Raw genomic sequence first — 18,987 nt, 5'->3', positions numbered from 1 at the left:
GCTTATATGTTACGGAGACATCTTAAAGTGTTAGAGAATGAGAATCACAGTTCTAATGGGTCTTTCTATCATGAGGCTGCATATAAAGGAGATTCCATATTTTTATTTGGAGGAGGGAGGTTATAGTCAACTATACCATGAGGTACATGGTTCATAGTATGGCATTAAGTTACTATCTTGTGGAGAAAAAGAAAAAAAAAAAAAAAATGGAGGATGTGAAGACTGCTTAGCATTTGAGCTGGGATCTAGGTTGTTCTGACATTATCTGTTCTATAGGCTTTCTCTCAGAAATCCCAAGTTTTATTCAGTTTGGAGCTGATTTATGCTACAATCTCATGTTCCATATGTTCTTTCTTTCTTTTTTTTTTTAAAAAACCTTATTTTATTTTGGCATCAAGGGGAAAAGAGATGAATTATTTAAATCTTCTTTCACTGAGTTAAGGCAAAACAGAAAGAATGCAATGGGCAATATTATAACTGACATTTTGGAGAACATTGGGGTCATGATATGACTGAGAACATGATTAATTTTTTGAAGGTCAGGAAACTAATATTTTTCCAGTGGATTTACTAAGGGAACCAACCACCTGGCTTCTAGTTTTGAGACAACTGCTCCCCAGGAGAAAGTTGCTTTTTTCTTCACAGAGATTCTACTTTGCTTTGCCTCTATAACATATAGATTGTATTCCATGGAAATAAGAAATACAATGACTGTAGCCCTCATTTTTTTTCTCATGTCTCTACTGAAGACCCACTCTGGTTTATCTTTTACTCAACAGCAGCGCAGAACTTAAGGAGCATTCGTATTATATTAGCCATTTTGCCTCAGGCTCTCGGCACACTTTGCAGTGTCTTGCCACACCCGGTAAGAGTAGGTAAGGCTTTAAGTATCTCCTGTGTGCCAAGGCAAATTAAGCAATTAGTATGGCAGTCCCTAGCAGAGTGGGGAAGAGGGCTTAGGATCTCATGAGGCCCAAGGGAGGGGGGAAGACATGCCACGAGCTCCTTTCACAGTCAAAACTCAGTGAAAAATCTTGGAGGCAAAACAGTTACCTTATAACAAAGAAAGAAGGCAGAAATATTTTTACTTGGTGATGAGGCTGGAAATAACAGGCTGCTTGTCTGTATGGAGAGACTCTTTTTCTCTGAAAGAGGGCTTCCTCAACTTCATCCGATCCCTGCCCACATAACAGGTGGGGAACAGGACTTGAAGCATTTCTGTCTGTTTCCAGTATATCCTATCTCTGGATACTCCATTACTAGACCTTTAAGTGCAGACTAGAGAAAAAGGCCCATGTTCGCTTTCTCTTAAAATTTTATTTTATCAAGTGAGATTTCCCTGCAGCTGATTTCACTTGGTCTCAATAAACTACTGTTACTACTTTTGAGGTATGCATTCTACCCCTCTGGTGTGGATTCCACAGCCCTGAAGACCCCTTGCCACTGTCACTAAATGAGAGTCCCTAAGTGATGGGGGGTAAATCACTTCTCACTGTGTCACCTGTGAGAAGTTCTGTCACTGATGCCTCTATTCATATCCCATAAATGCTGCTAGCTCCCACCTTCATACTGGCCACACTTTCAAGTGTTCAAGAAAGGCATTGTTGGATGCTTCCAAGTTATGATAGCAGATTCAGCTGAAGTTGCATAATAGATTATTCTTCCTGTTTAGAAGGAAAATAAGCCAAAGGATTGAAACTCGGTGTCTATAGATAGTTGGCCCAGTATAATTTTGTTTGGGATTTATTACATTATTTTTCTTCACTGTATATGAATTGAGAGTATTAAAGGACATTTATTCTACACCAAAAGAGCATGCAGCTCCTGTGTGGTTAAAATAATATTGAGATCAGTATATTGGAAGAGACACTCCATCCAGTAACTTCCTTCAGTAGCCCTCACTTTCATTAAGAAGGTTAATTGACAGTTTTTGCACACTCCCTGCAACCCTGCCCCCGGAACTTGCAGAGGACACTTTGGAAGAGACACAGTAACCCTTGTCTGCAGGCAATATGCACAGCTGGGAAAGATAATTAAACAGACTATTCCTTTTTGAGAGATCTACATCATTTCAACAGAAGGACCCAGCAATTCTGCTGGATTCAGACTGAAAACTATCACTAACAGACATACTTCAGACAGATTTCATAATCACCAGACATCTGTGGTACAAATGGTTATGGTGAGCTTCTGAGACTCCCCAAAGACCACTAAAACTGTCTGACTTAAATAGCACTGAAGTTTTGACGTGAGAATTAAAAAGTATGATTCAGTTTAATATGTAAGGTTGCTACCAGAAAATCCTCCTTTGGTTTTCCAAAATTGATTGGTTACATGGCTGCAGTTCTCTCTCGAGATACCCTCTAAATCTCATCCTGCGTGATTGTTTGGGGCTTATGGAGGGTATTGAATTACATTGTGTAGGTTTCATTATGGGTGACATTATCACAGGATTGCATTTTTTTCCACATCAAACAGGGAATGTCATGAGAAGAGAGAAAATACCTCTTGAATGTTAACATTTCTGAAAGTGAGTTTGATTTATAGGGTGGGTTTATATTGCTATTATGAGACTTTATCTGAAAAATTGGGGTGAAATCTTAAAGAATTAAAACTTCCCTGTGAGTTTTCCTTATAAACACTGCTCACTGGAGATGGTTTATCCCATTAGACATTGGCTACTGAGAAAGAGAAGCATTTCTTGCTGCCTTAGGCAGTGCTTCTTCCAGAGCAAGGCTAGTCCATTTTGACCCAATGCATGCTATAGGTAAACAGTTCCAAGGTGTAGGGTTATCTGTTCCTTTCTCTTCGCAGGAGTCCTGAAACCCAATCACTGCTTTTTAATCCCTTAGTTTTTCTTATGAACAGAACTGCCCATTGTCTCTCCAGTTGCAAGTCCTGCTTTGTGTGACTGAAACCCACCCTTTCCAGTGGGAAGACACTTGCTCTGATAAATGCTACACTGTTAATTGGCCTTGGCATGGCTGAATGATGTAGCAGAAGGTGCAATAAATTCAGACGTTAAAAAAGCAGAATTTGATAGAATTATGCATTTTGTGCTTCTAATGAGTACATAGTCTAGCAGGATTTACAGATACATGCATAATTAATGTGAATATAGTGTAAGATAATGATCTGTTAGAAGCACATGAAAAGATGCTCAATATCATTAGTCATTAGGGAAATGCAAATTAAAATCACAGTGCCAGTGTGATACTTCTGTACATCTACTAGAATGTCTAAAATGAAAAAGACTGACCATACCAAGTATTGGCTGAAGATGTGGGGAAACTGGTACTATTGACTATTGCTGTCGGGGATGTAAAATGGAACAATCACTTCTGAAGACAGTTTAGCAGTTTCTTAAAAAGTTAAACATATACCTACCGTATACCTACCTTATAATCCAGCCATAGTACACTTAAATATTTACCCAGGAGAAATGAAAGCGTATGTCCATACAAAAAATTGTACATAGATTGCTCATGGCAATTTTATTTGTAATAGCCCGAAGTAAATCAAATATCCAATGAAAGGATAAATTGTATTTATTTATTGGCTATATCCAATAAAAAGAATCAACCATTCTTTATTGCTGAGTGGAATACCACTCAGCAATAAAACGAATCAACTATTTATACATGTAACAACATAGGTAAGTCTCAAAATAATTATGCTGAGTTAAAGAAGTCAGGCAAAAAGGTGAGAGACTCTTGGAGAATTAAATAAATGCAGTAATGGTGGAAATATAGAAAGGAGAAAAAGAATTTTATGGTTACTTCTAAGATAGAATTAATGAGGCTTGGTTATGGGATAGTGGCTAGAGGGGCCTTACACTCTGAGGTCTTTCTCTACCTTGGGTTTCTCTATGTGGGTCATCATCTACTTGGTGGTAAGGATTATATGAAAGATGGCACTTAAGTATATAAGAAATGATGAGCTAATTGTTTAATGCTGATTCTTTAATCAACACCCCCAAGAAGAAACATTCAGTAGGCAAACCATCACTACTACTGCTTAAGGAAAATAAACTTACATTTTGGCTTTTTAGTAAATACAAGTATAGATAACTAATAAAAGTATAGTATTAGTGAGAAAAAAATAAAGAAGAGGACAAAGAAAAATGGGATTCCTAGACCCATCTCATGGATAAGAGAGAGCAAAGGGTTGAGGGCAGAGAGAGAGAGGAAGGAAATGTGATGGGGGTACCTCAGGGCAGAAGAACAGGGAACTGATTTGGAAAGGAGCAAACTTTATGGACATCTTGTTTATGCAATGCCCTTGTCACTCTGGCATGTCTTAATTTGTGTGGTTAGATTTATGTAGTCACTTGATCCAAAGTCTACAATTAATTGCAGCACATAAGAAGCACTGTCACTTGTGGTCAAGGGCATAGGTTCTGGAGATTATATTTCCATCTCTGACCTTAACAAGTATATAAGCTCTCTGAACATCTGTTTCCTTATCTGTAAAATGATATCCCCGTGAGTTCCTACCTCTGAGAATTATTGTATGAATAAATACTTTAAAAATGGGTATGGAAAGTACTTAACATTGCTTCTAACCCAGAGTAAAGGCTCAATCAATTGATCTTCCTCTTCTTTCCCCTTCTTCTCCTTCTCCTCCTCCTCCTTTTTCTCACTATTATTATTACTATTAGGCATATTGTCAGTGATGATTGGAAAAAGCTTTACTCTCCCAGTAAGCCATTGGAAAACAAGGGCACTTTTTTAGTGTTTATTACCAGAAGTAACCATAATGTCACTTTCATTCATCTGACTTATTCTCTCCCGAGTGATTTATTTACACTTTCTATTGTATTAGTCTTTCTTTTGCATGGTGTGAAAAAAAGAGCATGGCTTAGTGATGAAGCAAAGAGGTAGAAATTTAGTGACTTTGGTCCTGCCTGTGCTCCAATTCCTATTTGGTTTAGGGCAAGTAATTTAAATTTCCTGCACTTAAATATCTTCAGCTGAAACAGAAATGAAATGTAATAATCACATAGGGCTATTAGAAATGTCTAAGTAAAAAGCATACACATTTTAACAGTAAGTTCAGAACTTTACAGAAAACTAAGTGGGTTGCTTAAGTTAGTATATTTCTGTAGATATGACACTAAGACATTAAGAAAATGCCACATTAAAGTTCATTGATATACTAGTTTTAAAAAATAGTTACTTGACTTTCCTATTGTGTGCTTCTAATTTATGTTTTTCCACCTAATAAAAAATAGACCCTACCACTTCAAATCCCTGGTTGCATTCACTTCACCAGCATTACTTTTCATTTGAGTCAGCATGGTTTTCTTGTCTTGTTTCAGGATTTGTGGATTTGACCCTCCATGATCAGGTCCACCTTCTGGAATGTGCCTGGCTAGAGATTCTCATGATTGGTCTTGTCTGGCGCTCCATGGAGCACCCAGGGAAGCTCCTGTTTGCTCCTAACTTGCTCCTGGACAGGTGAGTGACCTGGCTGTAGCTTGGGGGAAGCACATTCTTGATAATCACCAGTTTGATCCTGAAGCTCCTTTATTCAGCATTCCACGAAGCTTCCAAGAACTTTATCAGATACATTTACACATGGGTGGATTCGGGTGATGTAGGGTAGTCGAGTTCACAGAAGGCTAAGGATAACTGTCTGCCTGATGTCTCCCCAGATTAGCGCTATCATTTCTAAAATATACATGTATATTGTATATGTGTCCGTATATTTATATATACATATATGCATGTATCAATATATATACACATATGTATGTATCAATATATATACACATATGTATTTGTGTGTATTTACAAAATTATGAACTGTAATTTTCTAACTTCACCTTCATCTTGTGTTATATAAAAGAATGATGAGTAACTTTCCTTTAATTAAAGTCTTTTTTTGGCTCATGTACATCCAAACCACAATAGTCTTTTCATTTCCTTTTCCAATTTTGCCATCAGTAAATGAAGAAATTTGAACAGAGTTCTGAAGGCCACTTCCAGTTTTATGAATCCATAAAAGTTAACTTGCTTATTTTAGAAAATGAAGATTTCAGTTTTCAAATGTGCCACCTTATTTCATGTATTCTATTTGGGTTGACTTGGAATGTGGGTCCTATTCTTCTTTCTCATTCAGTCATTGCTTAGAGTAATCGGATTTAGACAGTATTTAACAGCAGCTACCGCTGACAGAGTCCCTACCCAGCACCAGCTGCTGTGCTGAATACTTTACATACATGATCTCATTTAATCATCACAGCACTCCTGGGAAGCCTTATCATTCATGTTTTACCAGAAAGGAAGCTAAGTTTCAGAGACATTCTGCTACTTTCAAAGAGCATTGAGCTAGCCGATGGTGGAGCCAGGATTGGAATTCAAGATCTGTCTGTCTCTGGCACACTCATGTTGGCTCCTGCCCTGTGCACACGTCCTTCACACTCTTTCCTCGTCAGCAATGCCTTCTCTGGTCTGCTGCTGTGACCTTTTGTTTCCAGATGTACCTTGTCTTTACGGACGACATAATCATTTGAATGGGAAATATCCGTCTTCTAGTTGTTCCTTGCAGACTTTTTTTGCCTCTGCTCATCAGTCCAAGGCTGCCAGGTTGCACGCGATGCATCTTTGTGCTTTCCTTCCTTTCGGAGCACCACGCTGCCCCCTCATCTCCTGTCCTGCTCTGGCTTCCTTCCCTACACCTGCCAAGCCACCTGGAACAGAGTTCTGGCAGCATTTATTTATTTAAATACTGGAGAATTGTATACGTATTGGTTACTGTTTCATCATTTTGTGTTATTATAGCTTTTTTCATCATTTTGTGTTATTATAGCATCATCAACAGTGATGACGCTGTTCAAGAAGCAGCTCTTTCTTTCCACGGAATATAGGCCCGTATCACAGTTTTGTGGACTGATCGAGAACGGCCACTGGTCTGGTTCCGTACAACTGCCCTCACACGGTATTTAGCCTGCCTTTTAGAGGATGTCTCTACAGTGCTTCTTCACTTCTTTTCCTGCCTTTCCTTTCCCTTCCCTTCCCTTGTTTCTCTTGTCATTTTTCCCTTCCACCTCTTTTTTCCTGTTTTCCTCTTCTTGTTTTTCTGGCCTATCTCCTCTTCCTCCTCCTTCTCTTTCTCCTCCTCCTTTTTCTTCTGCTGCTTTTAAAATTTTTCTGTTACAGTCATGTCGTTCCATGACCAAGTGATAATAAATTTGCAGATGAAAATCATAGACCACATACAATGTTTCTCCACAATAGACGGGAAGGTGTCTTCAGGGTTTAGGATATTGAGGACGTTCATGACTGAATTGATCTGTTTCATGATTTACTACCTCATCCATGTTTATCTTCTTAGGTACACACTTCCTGAGGGCAATCATCAGTCATTGCATTTTAGATATGAAAGGGTTTGTGACATCACCTCACCCCGATGAAACTCATTTTGCCAGCAAGGTGATATTGTGTAGGATCTTATCCACCACCTGCCTTTCTTTTCCACACACTGTCAGTGTGCTTAATTTTCTCCCATGTTTCTCACTGCAGTGTCAGTGACTAAGAGTTCTCATTTCTCTCCATTCCTACTTTCTAAAATTCCAGATAGGAAGTTCCTACTACCTCTAGACCAGGGTTTCTCAACTTCTGCACTGTTGACATTTTTGGTTGGATTATTCTTTCTTGTGGGGGACTGTCCCATGTATTTTAGGATGTTTAGCAGCATTCCTGGACTTAACCTACTAGATGCTCTCGTAGCAGCATCCCTTTCCCCAGAGATGACAACTCCAAATGTCTCCAGACTTTTCTAAATGTCCCCTGTGTGTGGGGGGAAGGGAGGCATAGAATTGTCCCTGGCTGAGAACCGCTACTCTAGATTTTCCCATTTCAATATCCTATAAGCTCTTCAGACTCACAGTATCCCTCGCTGAATACATTATCTTCCTCACCACGTTTGTTCCTTTTCTTTTTTTTCTATTAGTGGCATTCACCTAGACACTGAAGCTGTCAAGTTCAAGTTAACCATGGATTCCACTCCCCCCACCAGATTATCCAGTTAACTGTCAAGTCCTTCCTGCCCTGTTTCTGAAATCCACACCTCCCCTTTGTCGCCATTCCTCCCCTAGCACAGGTCCAAGTCAGCCCTCCCCAAAGGCTTGCCTCTCCACCACTGTCTTTCTCGGCCACCGGCCCTCTTTCCTTCAGTCTCTTCGCCGCAGGGCTGCCAGAGACTTCTTTCTAAGGCATAGCTGTGATCCTGATGCTTCCTGATTCAGCTTCCATTGGCTCTCTCCCTTCTTTAGAAAGTACCGTCTAGACTTCTTACCTTGATAATTATGAATCCCTGTTGCAAGTGTCACAGACACAAACATCAGCAGAGCGGGTCAGATGATGTAATGAGGAAAGCCAGTGGCTTTGAGTCCAAAACGGAGTTCTGGGGATTAAGTGAGCCTGGTGAACTCTCGTCCAGGCTAACGAACACCTGGGCCCTGACTTCAGCCTGAGAGCCACGAACTTGACTTCACTCTTCAAGGTTTTTTTCCACTGCTTCTGAAAGGCCCTGTACCTCTAGGATTCCTTGTCAGAATCTTGGGACCTTCTTTAAGGCCATTTCAGATGTTACTCTTCCGGAAAACCGTCCTCCAAACTCTCTCCTTTTTAGCCAGAAAGTAGCCTTTTCTTTGTCTATGTGCTCATGGGGTTTGGTTTCTGCTTCTCTTATTCTCCTTCTGCCACCTGTAAGTTATGATCGTATGTCTTATCTTCCCTTTCAGCTCATGAACTTCGTGCAGGCAGGAACCAGATCTTGTTCGCCTTTTTGTTCCCTCCAATGAACAAGGTCTTCCGTGTTCCGCGATAAGTGTTTGTTAATTGCACTGGCCAGGGTCCCCCGGTGGCTCATGGCAGAGTGAGGAGAAGCCACGTCTTCTGATGGTCATTTCAAGTGTTCTTGTCATCAAACTCACTCACTTCTTGTTCAGGGCTACTCAATTCCTGGCTTAGACCCTCCTAGACTTTGAAGAAATTAAGATACATCTGTTTCGAAAGGATTTTTAAAATTACTAAGTGCATTTGGCTTATGCTTATACTTCTGTTTATATTCCACAAACCTGTTAAATTCCGAATGAAGATAAACAGAGGCTCTTATTTTTCTTCCATCACTAGACCCAACTATGGACTATAATCCTCCAGGTCTTAATACGTTTAAGAACATTTACATACATACATTTCAAATCATGTTAATGATCAGAAAAATACATAAATAAATATAAATTATATAAATAATATTATTTTAAAAAATATGGTCTATAGTATAAAATTTTCTATATTTTTCTAACTATTAACATGCACCTAAATGTTATACAATTTCAATATTATTAAATGACTCTCTTGGTATTAGAAGATAACTGCTTTTGATGACATTGATATATGCATAACAGTAAAAAATATCGTGACCAGCAACCCATTTGAAATTTTATACATCTGGAAGATGGCTTCTGAGTGATAGTTGAGAGCACTGTTTGTGTTTTTGCCTTGCAGGCTCCCAACCCTGTTGATAACATTCAGCTTTCTGATTAACATCAGTCACCTTGATCTCCCTTTTGCTCTTTTCCCATCCTTTTGCACGTTGTAAACATTGTTTGTAACAAAATGTAGAAATCCATGAGTTTCAAAGCCAAGTATTTGAGAGCTGGTAAGCAAAAGATGAGTGTTAGCTGCATCATTTTTATTTTATCTCAGGCTTGGTGATACTACCTTTGCAAAGTCGGCCTCCATAGGGTGTTTACATCTGCATAGACATGGGGACAAGAGAAAGCCAGAAGTCCCAAGGAGTCCTGTCACCCAGGGATTATCAGCGTTGCTAACTAGAGACAAGGGTTTATCTGCAATAGATTATAATGATATCCTGTTTTCTTAAGCCTTCTTTGCAAATCCAGGCACTTGTGCTTTCCAAGGCTATCAAGAGGATAGAATATACCTCAGTCTTTCCTTGTAATTACTCAAATGTTAGTGTTGGCAAATGGGGGTTTAGTGATTACAGGAATATAAAAAAATTGCCGGGTTGCCATCCCACACTTGTGAGCAGAGGACTGTATTTCCTGTCTAGCATCCATTTCAAAAGAGTTATTGCTTGATTTACTCCCGATGATAACCCATGATATCTTGATTCTGGTAGTTTATAGCTTTCCTGGTGGTCATATGCTTGAAGGCTAGTTTCATCCTTGCCACTTAACCTACCCACAATTTCCAGTTCTTCCCTGTATCTTGCAGCAGTGAGTTCCAAGCACTTAATACAGTCTCCTCTTCCTGTGAAAACCAAGAAATAAAGCTTATTATCAGGTATTAATAGAGAACCCAGTAATTTCTCTCAGTGTGTATCTGTATGTGTGTGTATTTTATGAGGGAAGTTAAAGATAATAAGAACACCTGTGAAAGTAATCAGGAAATGGAGAAAACTCATTTTCCATTCTAGCACCTAATCCTTTGGTGTGTTTTGGCACCAGAAAACACCAAATATGTCCTCTGTGTCAACTAGGAATGCACCTCTTCGTTTAGTCCTGCTTGAGTGCTCACCCTGGAAAAACAGAGACAGAAAACAGAAGCAAAAGTGTTCAATATAAGTCATTCCTTGTGGGATCTCTTTGTTTTTGCAGGAGTAAAGTTTACTATCGCTGGAAGGCAGATGTGATGTTAGAGGACACAGTGTAAATTGCCAGTTCAGTAAGACTATCCAGTTTCCAGAGCACTGTCTAAATTCTGTTTTGCTGGCGCCATCCATGCTAACAAATTCTGAGAAATATTTGCGGATTTCTCAGTGAAGCCAAAGCACTCTCTTTCGATTCCTATTCACTCTCAGAGAAAAAAAAACTATTCATCCATTTGAAAGCAAAGCTTAATTCGACAAGGAGAATATTCCCTCTACCAAGCGTCTGGCCAGAGGGTTGTTGATCTAGCTCTTTCCATCGCTCCTGCATCAGGAGGCTCTGTCTGTAGGAAATAATATTGGACAACAGAAAGTTCTTTGACTTGTAGGCATGGAATAGGAATAAGTTCTCTTCCTTAAGAGAAAAACAGGTTGTTGCACTGGAGAGAACATTTTGCTTCTTCTACTAAATAGCTGACTGTTTTCAGACCATAAATTCACTTTAAACTGAAAAAAAAAAAAGCCATTTTCTAGAAGTAAGAGCATGCTCATTTCAAGTTATTTATTGTAAATATTTCAGAAAAAAACATGCAAATAAAAACATGCAAATGAAACAATGCTTCCAGCAAATGCTTTTACTGGCCTTTTAAATTTTTTTTCCTGTGTAAAACTTGATGTAAATTCTTTGCAGATTTTTTTCACTTGGAAGAGTGAAAAAAGAAAGTTCGGAAATAAGCTGATAAATTCAGAATGTAATTTGTTTAAAGGTTTCTTGGGCATAAAAAGAAAGACCTCCCTTTATATTCCCTTTTTAGATTTCTCCTCTCTGAAAAATGTGTGCTCTACTGAAGGGGGATGTTATAGTAGCAGGGGCAGCAGGTGGGTGGGGGAGTGATCAGCTCCTCAGCAAAGTCAGTCCTGGGCAGGAGACAGTTACGGTTACTCCAGTGGCTTTGCTGGATTCCCTCATAACTTTCCAGGCTTGTGTTGGTTTGCATCCTATATGGCCCATTCATATCCCAAGAACTTTGTTCATAACTTTTTTTTTGCTCTACCTTATAGAATTGGATGAAGAAAGAAAAGAAAGGAAACCAGCCTTTTTGTAACTTCTTTAATCTGTACAGTAGTGTGTTGGGTTATCTTCTATACTATATTTTATTCATTATGTGAGAAGACAGGTAGCAAAGGGTTTCACCAGCTTGTATTCTTGGCTCTGGATCCGTTGGTTCTTTCCAGTTCTGAGTCCTTAATTACTCAACAGCAGATGCCAATTGATTGATTCTTTAAAGTCTTTGGTGCAGAGTTCTGACAAATCCTGGGAATATGAAACTGTAAACTGCAGAGGAGAAAAATTGAGGCCAAAAGAAGAGAGAAATTAGCCAAGTTGCTAATATTACTGCTATCTCTGATTGAAAAAGTATCAAAATATCTATTGGGCTAAAACCCAATTGCATTACACACTGTAAGTGGGTCAGTTATGTGATATGTGAGTTGTATCTCAATAAAAATATTACACACACACACACACACATGTTGGAGTTTTGGAAAAAGTCAATTTGACCAACAAGACCTTCAATCATGAAAGCGCCTGTAGGGGTTCTACTGGAAAAAGGTAAAAAACAAAACGTTCAAATCAAGATTTCTCCTTAAAAACAAAGCAATTAAGCAGTGCTATGTTATAAAGGCTGCTAAGCCACAAGTCTTTAACTGCTCAAGAGGAATAAGCCTATAAACAGTAAGGATCCACTTAATATAAAATTGCCCCAGAGGAAAAGGGATAATTCCAACCAGAGAATTAATCCTGTGTAAGAGGTTAATTTAACTTTTCTTACATGTTTACCTACCACATTATTTTTGCATTTGCCATAAACTGTTAACAATTAAACTTGCTAATTGATTTAAAATACGATCATCATAATATTTTTGACAGTTTAATTCTAAAATATCTTGATATTATTTAAGTCACACATGCTACATAGAGGTAATCACGTAATCCCTCTCTCATATCTGCTTTAATCACAGCTGCTTTTCCATAGTCAGCATTGGAAAGATCCTCATTTGTTTAATGAGTGCAATTAAAATCCATTGATAAAGGGAGATAACACAACTTCAAGTATGTGTTAGTTAGGATTCAGTTTAAGTCAACTCAGTAGATATTTATTGAGTACATCCATGTCTCTAGGATTCTGCCTGATACTGGAGGGTATGAAAAAAATGTGTAAGAGGCAGACCTGTCCTCAGGGAACTCACTGTCTAGTGGTAGAGTAATATTGGTGTACAAATGAATGCAGGCAAAAGCAAGACATTATAAGCAAGCCTCCACCACACCCCACATCATTCGTATCTAGTTTAGCTTCCTCCATCACTTTTTTAAAATTGAGATACAATTGATATAACATTATATTGTACAACATATGTATACAACGTATGAGTTGATATATGTAGATATTATAAAATGATCACCACAGTAAGTCGAGGTAACATCCATCACCACAAATAGTTATATTTTTTTCCAATGATGAGAAATTTTAAGGTCTACTCTCTGACAAATTTTCAAATATACAGTAAAGTTTTATTAACTATAGTCACCAGGCTGTACATTACCATCCCCAGAACTTATTTATCTTATAACTGAAAGTTTGTACCTTTTCACTATCTTCACCCATTTTGCCCACCACCCACCTCTGGCAACCACCAATTTGTTCTCTGTATCTCTGAGCCTGGTGGATTTGTTTTTATCTAAGATTCCACATATAAGTGATATCATACGGTGATGTGTCTCTCACTGTCTGACTTATTTCACTTAGCATAAGGCCCTCAAAGTCCATCCATGTTATCACAAATGGCAGGATTTCCTTCTTTTTATGGCTGAATAATATTTCATTATATATATGTATATATATAAACTTTTTTTTAACCCATTCATTCATTGATGGACACTTAGGTTACTTCCATGCCTTGGCTACTGTAAATAATGCTGCAATGAACATGGAGGTGCAGATATCTTTTCAAATTAGTGTTTTCATTTTCTTTGGATAAATGCCCAGAAGAGGAATTTCTGGATCATATGGTAGTTCTATGTTTAAATTTTTGAGGAACCTCCATCCTGTGTTCCGTAGCGGCCGCCCAATTTACATTCTTACCAACAGTGCACAAAAGGGTTCCCTTTTCTCCACATCCTCACAAACACATGTTATTTCTTCTCTTTTTTTTGAATTTTATTTAATTAATTTTTTTGTACAGCAGGTGCATTTTAGTTATCCATTTTATACATATTAGTGTATATATGTCAATCCCAATCTCCCAATTCATCCCCCCACCCCCCCAATCCCCCGCCGCTTTCCCCCCTTGGTGTCCATATGTTGGTTCTCTACATCTGGGTCTCAATTTCTGCCCTGCAAACTGGTCCACCTGTACCATTTTTCTAGGTTCCACATATATGCGTTAATATACGATATTTGTTTCTCTCTTTCTGACTTACTTCACTCTGTATGACAGTCTCTAGATTCATCCACGTCTCTACAAATGACCCAATTTCATTCCTTTTTATGGCTGAGTAATGTTCCATTGTATATACGTACCACATCTTTATCCATTCGTCTATCGATGGGCATTTAGATTGCTTCCATGACCTGGCTATTGTAAATAGTGCTGCAATGAATATTAGGGTGCATGTGTCTTTTTGAATTACGGTTTTCTCTGGGTATATGCCCAGTAGTGGGGTTGCTGGGTCATATGGTAATTCTATTTTTAGTTTTTTAAGGAACCTCCATACTGTTCTCCATAGTGGCTGTATCAATTTACATTCCCACCAACAGTGCAAGAGGGTTCCCTTTTCTCCACACCCTCTCCAGCATTTGTTGTTTGTAGATTTTCTGATGATGCCCATTCTAACTGGTGTCAGGTGATACCTCACTATAGTTTTGATTTGCATTTCTGTAATAATTAGGGATGTCGAGCAGCTTTTCATGTGCTTCTTGGCGATCTGTATGTCTTCTCTGGAGAAATGTCTGTTTAGGTCTTCTGCCCATTTTTGGATTGGGTTGTTTGTTTTTTTAATATTGAGCTGCATGAGCTGTTTATGTATTTTGGAGATCAATCCTTTGTCCGTTGATTCGTTTGCAAATATTTTCTCCCATTCTGAGGGTTGTCTTTTCGGCTTACTTGTAGTTTCCTTTGCTGTGCAAAAGCTTTTAAGTTTCAGTAGATCCCATTTGTTTATTTTTTGTTTTTATTTCCATTACTCTAGGAGGTGGATCAGAAAAGATCTTGCTGTGATTTATGTCAAAGAGTGTTCTTCCTATGTTTTCCTCTAAGAGTTTTATAGTGTCCGGTCTTACATTTAGGTCTCTAATCCATTTTGAGTTTATTTTTGTATACGGTGTTAGGGAGTGTTCTAATTTTATTCTTTTCCATGTAGCTGTCCAGTTTTCCCAGCACCACTTATTGAAGAGACTGTCTTTTCTTCATTGTATATCCTTGCCTCCTTTGTCATAGATTAGTTGACCATAGCTGCGTGGGTTTATCTCTGGGCTTTCTCTCCTGGTCCATTGATCTGTATTTCTGTTTTTGTGCCAGTACCATATTGTCTTGATTACTGTAGCTTTGTAGTATAGTCTGAAGTCAGGGAGTCTGATTCCTCCAGCTCCGCTTTTTTCCCTCAAGACCGCTTTGGCTATTCGGGGTCTCTTTGTGTCTCCATACACATTTTAAGATATTTTGTTCTAGTTCTCTAAAAAATGCCATTGGTAATTTGATAGGGGTTGCATTGAATCTGTAGACTGCGTTGGGTAGTCTAGTCATTTTCACAATATTGATTCTTCCAATCCAAGAACATGGTATATCTCTCCATCTGTTTATATCTTCTTTAATTTCTTTCATCAGTGTCTTATAGTTTTCTGCATATAGGTCTTTTGTCTCCCTAGGTAGGTTTATTCCTAGGTATTTTATTCTTTTTGTTGCAATGCTAAATAGGAGTGTTTCCTTGATTTCTCTTTCAGATTTTTCATCATTAGTGTATAGGAATGCAAGAGATTTCTGTGCATTAATTTTGTGTCCTGCAACTTTACCAAATTCATCAATTAGCTCTAGTAGTTTTCTGGTGGCATCTTTAGGATTCTCTATGTATAGTATCATGTCATATGCAAACAGTGACAGTTTTACTTCTTCTTTTCCAATTTGGATTCCTTTTATTTCTTTTTCTTCTCTGATTGCCGTGGCTAGGACTTCCAAAACTATGTTGAATAACAGTGGTGAGAGTGGACATCCTTGTCTTGTTCCTGATCTTAGAGGAAATGCTTTCAGTTTTTCACCATTGAGGATGATGTTTGCTGTGGGTGTGTCGTATATGGCCTTCATGTTGTTGAGGTAGTTTCCCTCTATGCCCACTTTCTGGAGAGTTTTTACCATAAATGGGTGTTGAATTTTATCAAAAGCCTTTTCTGCGTCTATGGAGATGATCATATGGTTTTTATTCTTCAATTTGTTAATATGGCGTATCACATTGATTGATTTGCTTATACTGAAGAATCCTTGCATCCTTGGGATAAATCCCACTTGATCATGGTGTATGATCCTTTTAATGTGTTGTTGGATTCTGTTTGCTAGTATTTTGTTGAGGATTTTTGCATCTGTATTCATGAGTGATATTGATCTGTAATTTTCTTTTTTTGTAGTGTCTTTGTCTGGTTTTGGTATCAGGGTAATGGTTTCCTCATAGAATCAGTTTGGGAGTGTTCCTTCCTCTGCAATTTTTTGGAAGAGTTTGAGAAAGATGGGTGTTAGCTCTTCTCCAAATGTTTGATAGAATTCACCTGTGAAGCCATCTGGTCCTGGACGTTTGTTTGTTGGAAGATTTTTAAACACAGTTTCAATTACATTACTTGTGATTGGTCTGTTCATATTTTCTGTTTCTTCCTGGTTCAGTCTTGGAAGGTTATACCTTTCTAAGAATTTGTCCATTTCTTCCAGGTTGTCCATTTTATTGGCATAGACTTGCCTGTAGTGGTCTCTTAGGATGCTTTGTATTTCTGCTGTGTCTGCTGTAATTCCTCCTTTTTCATTTCTAATTGTATTGATTTCAGGTCTCTCCCTCTTTTTCTTGATGAGTCTGGCTAATGGTTTATCAATGTTGTTTATCTTCTCAAAGAACCAGCTTTTAGTTTTCTTGATCTTTGCTATTGTTCTCTTTGTTTCTATTTCATTTATTTCCGATATGATCTTTATGATTTCTTTCCTTCTGCTAACTTTGGGTTTTGTTTGTTCTTCTTTCTCTAGTTCCTTTAGGTGTAAGGTTAGATTGTTTATTTGAGATGTTTCTTGTTTCTTGAGGTAGGCTTGTATTGCTATAAACTTCCCTCTTAGAACTGCTTTTGCTGCATCCCATAGGTTTTGGATCATCGTGTTTTCATTGTCATTTGTCTCTAGGTATTTTTTGATTTCCTCTTTGGTTTCTTCAGTGATCTCTTGTTTATTTAGTAACGTTTTGTTTAACCTCCATGGGTTTGTGTTTCTTACGTTTTTTTCCGTGTAATTGATTTCTAATCTCATAGAGTTGTGGTTAGAAAAGATGCTTGATATGATTTCAATTTTCTTAAATTTACTGAGGCTTGATTTGTGACCCAAGATGTGATCTATCCTGGAGAATGCTCCGTGCACACTTCAGAAGAAAGTGTAATCTGCTGTTTTTGGATGGATTGTCCTATAAATATCAATTAAATCTATCTGGTCTATTGTGTCATTTAAAGCTTCTGTTTCCTTATTAATTTTCTGTTTGGATGATCTGTCCATTGGTGTAAGTGAGGTGTTAAAGTCCCCCACTATTATTTTGTTACTGTCGATTTCCTCTTTTATAGCTGTTAGCAGTTGCCTTATGTATTGAGGTGCTCCTATGTTGGGTGCATATATATTTATAATTGTTATATCTTCTTCTTGGAGTGATCCCTTGATCATTATGTAGTGTCCTTCCTTGTCTCTTGTAACATTCTTTATTTTAAAATCTATTTTATCTGCTATGAGTATTGCTACTCCAGCTTTCTTTGGATTTCCATTTGCATGGAATATCTTTTTCCATCCCCTCACTTTCAGTCTGTATGTGTCCCTAGGTCTGAAGTAGGTCTCTTGTAGACAGCATATAGATGGGTCTTGTTTTTGTGTCCATTCAGTGAGCCTGTGTCTTTTGGTTGGAGCGTTTAATCCATTCACGTTTAAGGTAATTATCAATATGTATGTTCCTATGACCATTTTGTTAATTGTTTTGTGTTTGTTTTTGTAGGTCCTTTTCTTCTCTTGTGTTTCCCACTTAGAGAAGTTGCTTTAGCATTTGTTGTGGAGCTGGTTTGGTGGTGCTGAATTCTCTTAGCTTTTGCTTGTCTGTAAAGCTTTTGATTTCTCCATCGAATCTGAATGAGATCCTTTCCAGGTAGAGTAATCTTGGTTGTAGGTTCTTCCCTTTCATCACTTTAAATATGTCATGTCACTCCCTTCTGGCTTGTAGAGTTACTGCTGAGAAATCAGCTGTTAACCTTATGGGAGTTCCCTTGTATGTTATTTGTCATTTTTCCCTTGCTGCTTTCAATAATTTTTCTTTGTCTGTCTTTAATTTTTGCCAATTTGAATACTATGTGTCTTGGCGTGTTTCTCCTTGGGTTTATCCTGTATGGGACTCTCTGTGCTTCCTGGACTTGGGTGGCTATTTCCTTTCCCAGGTTAGGGAAGTTTTCGACTATAATCTCTTCAAATATTTTCTCAGGTCCTTTCTCTCTCTCTTCTCCTTTTGGGACCCCTATAATGTGAATGTTGTTGCGTTTAATGTTGTCCCAGAGGTCTCTTAGGCTGTCTTCATTTCTTTTCATTCTTTTTTCTTTATTCTGTTCCGCAGCAGTGAATTCCACCATTCTGCCTTCCAGGTCACCTATCCGTTCTTCTGCCTCAGTTATTCTGCTATTGATTCCTTCTAGTGTAGTTTTCATTTCAGTTATTGTATTGTTCATCTCTGTTTGTTTGTTCTGTAATTCTTCTAGGTCTTTGTTCAACATTTCTTCCTCCTCTCGATCTTTTCCTCCATTCTTTTTCCGAGGTCCTGGATCATCTTCACTATCATTATTCTGAATTCTTTTTCTGGAAGGTTGCCTATCTCCACTTCATTTAGTTGTTTTTCTGGGGTTTTATCTTGTTCCTTCATCTGCTACATAGCCCTCTGCCTTTTCATCTTGTCTATCTTTCTGTGAATGTGGTTTTTGTTCCACAGGCTGCAGAATTGTAGTTCTTCTTGCTTCTGCTGTCTGCCCTGTGGTGGATGAGGCTATCTAAGAGGCTTGAGCCAGTTTCCTAATGGGAGGGACTGGGGGTGGGTAGAGCTGTCTGTTT

At 38.2% G+C, this 18,987-nt stretch overlaps 1 protein-coding gene across 1 annotated transcript in view; it reads left to right on the top strand.

The window, feature by feature from the left end:
* ESR1 (estrogen receptor 1) overlaps window positions 1-18,987 on the top strand; it is a 384,847-nt gene that overhangs the window by 301,041 nt on the left and 64,819 nt on the right. Inside the window, exon 7 of the mRNA XM_068550713.1 lies at window positions 5,321-5,459. Coding sequence (XP_068406814.1) covers window positions 5,321-5,459 — 139 coding nt within the window. The remainder of the gene's footprint in view (window positions 1-5,320; window positions 5,460-18,987) is intronic.

This window comes from Eschrichtius robustus, chromosome 9, assembly GCF_028021215.1.
Source record: "Eschrichtius robustus isolate mEscRob2 chromosome 9, mEscRob2.pri, whole genome shotgun sequence".
In the NCBI taxonomy this organism is placed as follows: domain Eukaryota; kingdom Metazoa; phylum Chordata; class Mammalia; order Artiodactyla; family Eschrichtiidae; genus Eschrichtius; species Eschrichtius robustus.
The sequence above is the reverse complement of the archived record's forward strand: the minus strand, read 5'-3'. Positions and strand labels throughout refer to the sequence as shown.